Source organism: Osmerus eperlanus, chromosome 4, assembly GCF_963692335.1.
Source record: "Osmerus eperlanus chromosome 4, fOsmEpe2.1, whole genome shotgun sequence".
Classification (NCBI taxonomy): Eukaryota; Metazoa; Chordata; class Actinopteri; order Osmeriformes; family Osmeridae; genus Osmerus; species Osmerus eperlanus.
The window spans coordinates 23,203,880-23,214,751 of NC_085021.1; the positions used below are offsets into that span (position 1 = coordinate 23,203,880).

General features: G+C 53.3%; 1 protein-coding gene across 2 annotated transcripts; it reads left to right on the forward strand.

Annotated features, from left to right (window-relative positions):
* Positions 1-6,847: 6,847 nt before the first annotated feature.
* On the forward strand, positions 6,848-10,449 carry hsd17b10 (hydroxysteroid (17-beta) dehydrogenase 10). Of its 2 annotated transcripts, none has more exons than XM_062460400.1 (6): positions 6,848-6,974; positions 7,464-7,628; positions 8,230-8,394; positions 8,509-8,637; positions 9,881-9,989; positions 10,170-10,449. In XM_062460400.1, the coding sequence occupies exons 1-6, from the start codon at positions 6,858-6,860 to the stop codon at positions 10,358-10,360; spliced, it is 876 nt and encodes a 291-aa protein (XP_062316384.1). In that variant the 5' UTR covers positions 6,848-6,857; the 3' UTR covers positions 10,361-10,449. The 2 variants fall into 2 exon arrangements, with proteins under 2 accessions (XP_062316384.1, XP_062316385.1); XM_062460401.1 differs by lacking the exon at positions 6,848-6,974 and adding an exon at positions 6,985-7,005.
* Positions 10,450-10,872: the final 423 nt, after the last annotated feature.

Sequence of the window (10,872 nt, forward strand, 5' to 3'; positions counted from 1 at the left end):
CCGGGTTAGCCACTATGCTAATCCCCTTGAGAACATGCTAGCATGCCCGCTAGCAAGAATTAGCAGGGCCCAGACACCCTGCTGCACCTTGGAGCTTTCGGAATGTTAACCTAGCTAACTTACAGTAGCCTTGAGCCAAACTGACAGACCCCATTAATGATGCACCTTAAGCCCCAAGTATGCAACACCCTCAGCCCCCCCCCCAGCCCCCTTAAAGCTTTGATTGATTGTATTATATCCCAACAGAGAGCACTTATTGTTGTATTTGTGGAGACAAACTCTGATCCCGTTAGACTGGTCTCTCCGGCCGGGAGACAAGAGACAGAATGTGAGCAGAGTGGATTCACACCAGCGAAGCACTTTGTTTGTTTCAGAGTCCTGGGCTCCTCTACCAGGTTAAATATTCAGAGGACCCGCGCTCGCCAAAAACACTGCCCAATAGGAAGGTAGACAGGAGATCTTTTTAAGCCAATCAGACGTAGCGACGTGGGGAGAAACATTCTGATTGGTTAGTAACTCCCAAAGCGCGAAACCAGCTTGCTCCGCCGCCAGCGATGGGAGAAGGCAATTTGGCATCGCCACAGCAATTTAGCCCAGCGCTGTTGACGAGCACTTCCCCACCCCCAAACAAGCCCTCATCCAATCAGCAGAGGCATGGGGGCTGGAACACTGCAAACCCTCAGTGTTCCGCTTCTAACCTAAGACCCCGGACCTTCTCCCCTCAGCCCTCGCTGCTGCTGAGCTGAGTCCAGACCTTCTCACTTGGACCGTTTTTGTTGTAAGATAACAGCAGCAGGAGAGGTGTAGGAACTGCCAGAGAGAGAGGGAGAGTGCTGAGTCACTGCTGACATGAACACAGTTGACAGACAGATCCCAGGTCAACTAGAAGCACCTTATTTTCGTACTGTATTGAAGACGTATGCTCAGAAGTGTGCCACAGATTCTGTACAGGGAGAAATCTTTCTGAAAAGACGTTCTGGAGAGCAGCCTGGCCTGTAGTGTGCACCTAGCTCTCCTCTGCACCCAGCTCCCTGCCTACACACTAACACAACTGCTTAGAAACATTAGCTGTTACCTGATAGGAAAACCACCGTTAGTAAGATGAGCTTATTGCTCTGGTCTCCAGGACCTTCACACCGAGGCTAGGCTGGGGCCCTCTGGCCCGGCTACCTGGTCACTGCATCAGAGAGGGAGGTCACTCTCCCTCTCTCTCTTAGTTAGATCACCAATCTACATCTCTACACACACATACGGATAGATGCCACATACACACGCACATACATGCACACGCGTATATACACACAGACACACACACACACATAGACAGTAACACAGACAGCTGTGGGATCCTTTGTGTGAAGTGTTGCCGTGTTGTTTCTCAGTGAGAGGATGTTGGTCTGTCAGAGTGGAACCCTCGCTCTCTGAGTTAGCATGGACACACAAACACACACCAGTAGTGTCAGACCCAGAGCTACACACTAGCTAGAATGGAACACCTCCACCACCCTCAAGGTGGAGTCCTGTCTTGTACGTTTTAGTTATGTTAGGTATTATTGATCAGTGATTTTAATGCTTGTTATCCTAATATCCTTCTATACGCCATTCCTCCTGTCTCTCCTCTCTCCTCCTTTCCTCTGTCTCCTCCTCTCCACACCTGTTCTCTCTCTCTTATCCCTCTCCCTAGGCCCTGCTACACACACACACTTAATCATTTAGCACACACAGAAACACTATAGACCCTTCACTCACACACACCCACAGAAACACCATAGACCCTCACTCACACACAGAAACACCATAGACCCTCACTCACACACAGAAACACCATAGACCCTCACTCACACACAGGAACACCATAGACCCCTCACTCACACACAGGAACACCATAGACCCTCACTCACACACAGGAACACCGTAGACCCTCACTCACACACAGGAACACCGTAGACCCCTCACTCACACACACAGGAACACCATAGACCCCTCTGTCGTTCCTCCCCCTCTCTGTGCCTATTCTCTCCCCTCAGGACCATTTCTATTGGCCGTTTTCTCTCTCTGGGCTCTCCCCCCTGCCTCGCCCCCTGCCTCGCCCCCAGCCTCGCCCCCTAACCCAGCAGACTAACAGTGAAGGTTATATTAACGTTGATAATCCAGGATCTGGATGTACCTAGCCAGAGTCTGGAAAAAAAAGAGGAAAAAAATCAAACTATGTGCAAATGTGTTTTCTTACTATTTTTAATGTTATGACATCTTTACTCTAATCCACTGCTACAGTTAGTACTGAATACGCTTAGCCTACCTAGACATTTGAACTGTAATGATCGCAATTCAGGGTTTCCCGCAGAAAATGTTAGTTAAGGTGGTAGGGTGGGGTTTGCCGTCAGACCGGGGGGGGGGGGGGGGATAGACTAATGTGTTCTGCAGAGAAGGGAGACGGCGTTTTGGAATGGAAGGGAGAAAACAGGACAGAGTAACACGGGGGATATCGCTTTAAAAAAAACGACGTAGTTAAGGCGACAGGCGTGTGTTGCTTAGGCGGCCACCTTAACTGAAAAGTGCTGCGGGAAACCCTGCCATTTTCCTTACCTGTATTTGATATGGCATCTTTAGACCACTTCACCCTTATACTACGTACCTAGTAACAAGTATTGCCCGTCTAAATTGAAATCATTTGTCTGCACTAAATGTGATTCTCTTATTGTCCCTTAAAAATATATTTCATGGTCGACTCATTATCAATTGAAGCTGAAAGCAACAGGAAGTGACAACCAAAATTCTCACATGTACCCCTCAACCCAGACCCCTCTACCCAGACCCCTCAACCCAGACCCCTCAACCCAGACCCCTCTACCCAGACCCCTCCACCCAGACCCCTCCACCCAGACCCCTCCACCCAGACCCCTCCACCCAGACCCCTCCACCCAGACCCCTCCACCCAGACCCCTCCACCCAGACCCCTCCACCCAGACCCCTCCACCCAGACCCCTCTACCCAGACCCCTCCACCCAGACCCCTCTACCCAGACCCCTCTACCCAGACCCCTCTACCCAGACCCCTCTACCCAGACCCCTCCACCCAGGCCTCTCCCCCCAGACCCCGACAGTGGGCTGCGTTGAGGCAGGGAGTAACAGGAAGTGTGTTTGTAGTTGAAGTGGGCGTGTGCTGTCATTGGTTGGATCACATGGTGAGGTCAGATCATAGTGATGATGATTATGATGAAGACCCCCAGCCCTGACCCCCACCCCTAACCCCAGCCCTGACCCCCACACCCACCCCTAACCCCAGCCCCCACACCCACCCCTAACCCAAGCCCTGACCCCCACACCCACCCCTAACCCCAGCCCCCACACCCGCCCCGACCCCCACCCCTAACCCCAGCCCTGACCCCCACACCCACCCCTAACCCCAGCCCCCACACCCACCCCTAACCCCAGCCCCGACCCCCACCCCCAGCCCTGACCCCCACCCCTAACCCCAGCCCTGACCCCCACCCCTAACCCCAGCCCTGACCCCCACACCCACCCCTAACCCCAGCCCCCACACACCCACCCCTAACCCCAGCCCTGACCCCCACCCCTAACCCCAGCCCCCACACCCGACCCCCACCCCTAACCCCAGCCCTGACCCCCACACCCACCCCTAACCCCAGCCCCCACACCCACCCCTAACTCCAGCCCTGACCCCCACACCCACCCCTAACCCCAGCCCCCACACCCACCCCTAACTCCAGCCCTGACCCCCACCCCTAACCCCAGCCCCCACACCCACCCCTAACTCCAGCCCTGACCCCCACACCCACCCCTAACCCCAGCCCTGACCCCCACACCCACCCCTAACTCCAGCCCTTATTCACAACGTCTTGGAACAGTTTGTCACCAACTCCAGTTAGCCTCCTCCCAACACAACCTGACCTGCAGAAGGGTGAAACCATGCTACTATTATTATTACTATTATTATTATCATCATCATTATTACTGTTCTGATTATGGGTGGTATAATGTGTCATTGTTAGCATAATGGAAGCACCAGACTGTGTAGGAAGAAAGCTTTTTTATTGGTGGCGGTTGGAGGGCGAACAGCGGGGACTGGCCACGCAGCCATGTTTGTACCGGTTGGGAAATGACTTACAGTGCTGAAATAAAATTTATTCTTTTAGTAAAAAAAAAGTAATCTGCTGTCTCAGTCTCTTTTTTGTTGTTGCTGCAATCTTGTAGCTAGCTCTGGGGCTGGCTCCGCTCTGGGGCTGGTGTTAGCTCTGGGGCTGGCTCTGCTCTGGGGCTGGTACTAGCTCTGGGGCTGGCTCCGCTCTGGGGCTGGCTCCTCTCTGGGGCTGGCTGCTCTCTGGGGCTGGCTCCTCTCTGGGGCTGGTACTAGCTCTGGGGCTGGCTCCTCTCTGGGGCTGGCTGCTCTCTGGGGCTGGCTCCTCTCTGGGGCTGGCTGCTCTCTGGGGCTGGCTCCTCTCTGGGGCTGGCTCCTCTCTGGGGCTGGCTCCTCTCTGGGGCTGGCTCCTCTCTGGGGCTGGCTCCTCTCTGGGACTGGCTCCACACTGGGGCTGGCTCCTCTCTGGGGCTGGCTGCTCTCTGGGGCTGGCTCCTCTCTGGGGCTGGCTCCTCTCTGGGGCTGGCTCCTCTCTGGGGCTGGCTCCTCTCTGGGGCTGGCTCCTCTCTGGGGCTGGCTGCTCTCTGGGGCTGGCTCCTCTCTGGGGCTGGCTCCTCTCTGGGGCTGGCTCCTCTCTGGGGCTGGCTGCTCTCTGGGGCTGGCTCCTCTCTGGGGCTGGCTCCTCTCTGGGGCTGGCTCCTCTCTGGGACTGGCTCCACACTGGGGCTGGCTCCTCTCTGGGGCTGGCTGCTCTCTGGGGCTGGCTCCTCTCTGGGGCTGGCTCCTCTCTGGGGCTGGCTCCTCTCTGGGGCTGGCTCCTCTCTGGGGCTGGCTCCTCTCTGGGGCTGGCTGCTCTCTGGGGCTGGCTCCTCTCTGGGGCTGGCTCCTCTCTGGGGCTGGCTCCTCTCTGGGGCTGGCTGCTCTCTGGGGCTGGCTCCTCTCTGGGGCTGGCTGCTCTCTGGGGCTGGCTCCTCTCTGGGGCTGGCTGCTCTCTGGGGCTGGCTGCTCTCTGGGGCTGGCTCCTCTCTGGGGCTGGCTGCTCTCTGGGGCTGGCTCCTCTCTGGGGCTGGCTGCTCTCTGGGGCTGGTGTTAGCTCTGGGGCTGGTGCTAGCTCTGGGGCTGGCTCCGCTCTGGGGCTGGTACTAGCTCTGGGGCTGGCTCCGCTCTGGGGCTGGCTCCGCTCTGGGGCTGGCTCCGCTCTGGGGCTGGTGTTAGCTCTGGGGCTGGTGCTAGCTCTGGGGCTGGCTCCGCTCTGGGGCTGGTGCTAGCTCTGGGGCTGGTGCTAGCTCTGGGGCTGGTGCTAGCTCTGGGGCCGGCTCTGCTCTGGGGCTGGCTCCTCTGGGGCTGGCTCCTCTCTGGGGCTGGCTGCTCTCTGGGGCTGGCTCCTCTCTGGGGCTGGCTGCTCTCTGGGGCTGGCTCCTCTCTGGGGCTGGCTCCACACTGGGGCTGGCTCCTCTCTGGGGCTGGCTCCTCTCTGGGGCTGGCTCCTCTCTGGGACTGGCTCCTCACTGGGGCTGGCTCCTCTCTGGGACTGGCTCCACACTGGGGCTGGCTCCTCTCTGGGGCTGGCTCCCCTCTGGGGCTGGCTCCTCTCTGGGGCTGGCTCCTCTCTGGGCCTGGCTCTGGGGCTGGCTCCTCTCTGGGGCTGGCTCCGCTCTGGGGCTGTCTGGTTGGTCAATCCACAAGTGTTCCCAAGTTCATGGTCGCAGCTAATTATGGATTTATCGTTATAAAAATAAGTAGGTACCGTGTGTTGATTTGACCTAAAGCCTTTAGCTTTGCATGCATTTCATTTAGCAGCTTTCATCTAAAGTAGGGGTGTCAAACCCTGGTCCTCGAGGGCCGCTGTCCTGCAAGTTCTAGATGTTTCCCTGATCCAGCTAACCTGATTCGAATGAATGGTCGTTATAACAACCCATTTAATTGAATCAGGTGTGTTGGAGAAGGGAAACATCTAAAACATGCAGAACAGTGGCCCTCGAGGAGCAGGGTTTGACACCCCTGATCTAAAGCGTCAAACGGTGCATACAGAAAGTACAGTGGTAAATGCAGAGTTCTAACAGTGTTAGAACTCTGCACTCTGTGGTTGTTAGTCAGATACCAGGCATAATGCAACAATAACTTATTGTCCAGTTTCCCAGACATGGATGAGTCCTAGTCCTTGACTAAAACCTTTAATGGAGATATTCACTGAATGTTTCTCTTAAAGACTTCATTCATGTCTGGGAAACTAGTCTTTTAACTGCAATATGTTTCATGGCATAGTGCAGTAAAAACATTAGTGCAACCTGGGCCAGTTGATATAATTATCAGAACATTTAGATATAATTTAAAAAAAAATATTCTAATGATCAGAGTTGTCCAGGCATCATTGAAGAGGATGTTTGCGCACGTGTGTAAGTTCATCTCGTCTTCAGTGTGAACTATTTGCATGTGTACTGGTCATGTTTTGATTCATATAGCCTACTTATCTACCTTCATCAAGAATGGAGACATTTTGATTAATTATGTTATGTTTAGATAATTGAGTTGTAGCTATTACACCGTGATCAAAAATCATATATTACTTCCATTGTATTTGATGACCAGGTTTTATGAAGACAACTTTGTGAATGAAGTGTGGTTTTGCATATTAACTTATTCCCACCGGAGAATCAACTAATAAAAACCTAGACGGACAGTGATGAAACGGACGATCTATTTTATTGGACACACAAGGGTATTTCTGTTAGCCAATAACTGAACGGGGCGTTCTCCAAATGAACGATCTTGATTGGCCAAGCCACACTGAACAGGCGATGAGTTCCTTTTCCGCCCTGAACAGTGACGCAGCTGCCGTGACGTCCGGGAACATGGCGAACATTAGAAGTGTCAAGGTGAGCGAAAACAAACTGAACACGATTTACGGTAACAAAACTACTTCTAACTGTTTCTATGGAGTCACCAATATGCAGATCTTGGCGTAGTTTTGAATCGCTATTAGTTTCAGTTACAGTGTTTGAAAACATGTTCTTATTTCTTTGAATTAGGTTTCTGTACGCTAAGTTTCCGTGCTCGGGTTAGCTATATATTAGTAGTGGCCACGGCCCGCCGCTGTTGGACTGACAATCTGGCTAAGTCGGTGTGTGTCCGTATAAGTTAAATAGCTTAGTTAAGTAAGTTATCATTCTGCGAGCTTCAGGTTTAGCATGTGTATGGGCGACGATTATATGAGTGTCCGTGATGCTAGCTCTAAATAAGTTGGCATCTCATTGAACTGTTTGTTGGAATGTCACGGTATCACCTTGAGTTATCTCTCCGTTAACCTTGATGTTTCCTGTGCGAGCTTGTTTGTTTTTGTCTTTTTTACGTGTGTCCGTGTGCAGGGCATGGTGGGGTTGGTGACGGGCGGGGCGTCCGGTCTGGGTCGTGCCACGGTGGAGCGTCTGGTGCAGCAGGGAGCGAGTGCCGTGGTGCTGGACCTGCCCTCCTCAGACGGCCACGCCCTGGCCGCCAACCTGGGGGAACGCTGTGCCTTCGCCCCTGCAGATGTAAGACCTCAACCAGAACCCTTCCCCACCAGAACCCTTCCCCACCAGAACCCTTCCCCACCAGAACCTTCCCCACCAGAACCTTCCCCACCAGAACCAGAACCCTACGAATTCCCCGTCACCTACCTACACTACCCTTAATATCCCTACCCTGCTACTATGTGTCTCAATGCTTCATGTGAACCCTGCGCCACCTGCAGTATTGAGACCCTGCCATACCTGCAGTATTGAGACCCTGCTCCACCTGCAGTATTGAGACCCTGCCACACCTGCAGTATTGAGACCCTGCCACACCTGCAGTATTGAGACCCTGCCACACCTGCAGTATTGAGACCCTGCCACACCTGCAGTATTGAGACCCTGCTCCACCTGCAGTATTGAGACCCTGCCACACCTGCAGTATTGAGACCCTGCCACACCTGCATTATTGAGACCCTGCCACACCTGCAGTATTGAGACCCTGCCCCACCTGCAGTATTGAGACCCTGCCACACCTGCAGTATTGAGACCCTGCCACACCTGCAGTATTGAGACCTACCTGTAGCCAGGTGGTGAACGAGGGCATCTCACCCCAGTGTGACCCTGTGACCTGGTTTCCTAGGTGACGTCGGAGGCGGATGTGTGTGCGGCGGTGGCGTTGGCCCGGCAACGCTTTGGGAGGCTGGACCTGGCTGTAAACTGTGCAGGCATCGCCGTGGCGGTGAAGACCTACAACTTCAAGAAGGACGTTCCTCACAGCCTGGAGGACTTCACCCGTGTCATCACCGTGCGACTCCACCCTCACCTCACTCACCACACTCTCCTCACTACTCTCCCCTTACTCCCCCCCCCCCTCCTCACTCCCCTCTTCTCACTCCCCATAGTGTGTGTGTGCGTGCAGGTGAACATCGCTGGCACCTTCAACGTGATCCGTCTGGCGGCGGGGGAGATGGGGCGGAACGAGCCGGATGCAGACGGCCACCGAGGCTGCATCGTCAACACAGCCAGCGTGGCGGCCTTTGATGGACAGGTACACACACACATATACACATATGAATAGGGATGTGTATTGATAAGATTTTAACGATTCCGACTCCTTATCAATTCCTGCTTATTGATTCCTTATCGATTCTCTTATCGATTTTCCCTGCTACAGCCAACTAGGTCTGTGCGTCCTGCACCCCCCCACACACACTCGTTCTAAACAAATTTCTCAAACTGGCTTTGACTGGCTCTGAAATGAGCTAATACCTACCACCTCTAGGCCTCTTCAGGCCTCTGTTTTCAAAACAAAATGTAGTCGGAGATAGAAACTTTCAGTTTCCTTGTGTTCAAGCTTCTATTACTCAACACCAGTGGGACTTACAGGGGTCCTAACAACAGGGGAAATAACTTCAGTGTCACCTTTCAAAAGAGACCATTTACATGCATGTACTCCAAATGGTTCAACAACAGCTTTCAATGTACTTTGGGTATGTTGTTTAGGCGTTTTTAGGCAGATTTAACAGGACTATTAAAAGGTTAAACAATTAAAATGCTAAGTTTAATAATGGATCAAAAATCGATATGCTCTGTTTAATAACGGGACACGCGAACGTTTGCTGATAACACACACCGCCCCGATAACGTGAAATGATCAATAAGATCAATACTAATGGGAGACGAATGCCGGAGCTAAAATGTATGCTTCAAACGACGGGACAGAAGATAACTAGATCGACTACACACAATAAAGGCAAATTGCTTCACACAGTAACAAGTGGTTGTGATCACTTTTGAGCAGTTTAGCTTTACCTTAGATAGTTAGAGATGAAGCGCGAACGTTAGCTGCGCTGCTGCATGCATCCAACACATGACGTTCCAGTAACTTCATTCCATGCTGTGTTCAAATGCTTCTTCATAATGTAGTATTTCCTCCCTTCGCGAAATTGACTTTTTACACGCGTTACAAGTGGCGTTGTCATTTTGTCGTGTGAAATACAACCAAACTTTAGAACGCTTCTTCCTAGTTGCCATGTTTGCTGCAGTCTGTCTGAATAAACTATAAAAGTTTGCGCATGCGCAACGGCACAGAGAATCGTTAACAGAATCGTTAAGGAATTTTGCTAACGATTCCAAGGAATCAATTCACTGGGAACCGGTTCTCGATACCCGTGTGTGTGTGTGTGTGTGTGTGTGTGTGTGTGTGTGTGTGTGTGTGTGTGTGTGTGTGTGTGTGTGTGTGTGTGTGCGAAACTTCATTCATATACTTTATAAATTCACCATGTGTGTAGGTGGGCCAGGCAGCGTACTCGGCCTCTAAAGGAGGCATCGTGGGAATGACCCTCCCCATCGCCAGAGACCTGGCCCCCATGGGCATCAGGGTGGTTACCATAGCACCTGGTCAGTACACACTCTCTCTCTCCACCCCCCTTCCTCCTCTCCTCCAGGGCTGTTCTCCACCCCCCTCTCTCTCCCTCTCTCTCTCTCTCCACCCCCCTTCCTCCTCTCCTCCAGGGCTGTTCTCTCGCTCTCGCTCTCTCTGTCTCTATCTGTGTGTCTAACCCTCCTCCTCTCCTCCAGGGCTGTTCTCCACCCCTCTCCTGGCTGGGTTACCTGAGAAGGTGCGCTCCTTCCTGGCTCGCCAGGTGCCCTTCCCCTCCCGCCTGGGAGACCCTGCAGAGTTTGCACACCTGGTGACAGCACTGGCGGAGAACCCCATGATCAACGGAGAGGTCATTAGGCTGGATGGAGCCATACGCATGCAGCCATGAGGGGGGGGGGGTGTGTGTGTGTGAGAACTATAGAATGTCTCCCCCTGGCCTGTTGTGTTTCCAGTAATAAACTCTCTGCTGCTCTGTGTGTACTCTGTCTCCCGTTTTCCATTTTGACAAAAGAATATGACCCGCACACTGGAGATACCAGCCTGACTGACCCACACACTGGAGATACCAGCCTGACTGACCCACACACTGGAGATACCAGCCTGACTGACCCACACACTGGAGATACCAGCCTGACTGACCCACACACTGGAGATACCAGCCTGACTGACCCACACACTGGAGATACCAGCCTGACTATGACCCGCACACTGGAGATACCAGCCTGACTGACCCACACACTGGAGATACCAGCCTGACTATGACCCGCACACTGGAGATACCAGCCTGACTGACCCACACACTGGAGATACCAGCCTGACTGACCCACACACTGGAGATACCAGCCTGACTATGACCCGCACACTGGAGATACCAGCCTGACTGACCCACACACTGGAGAT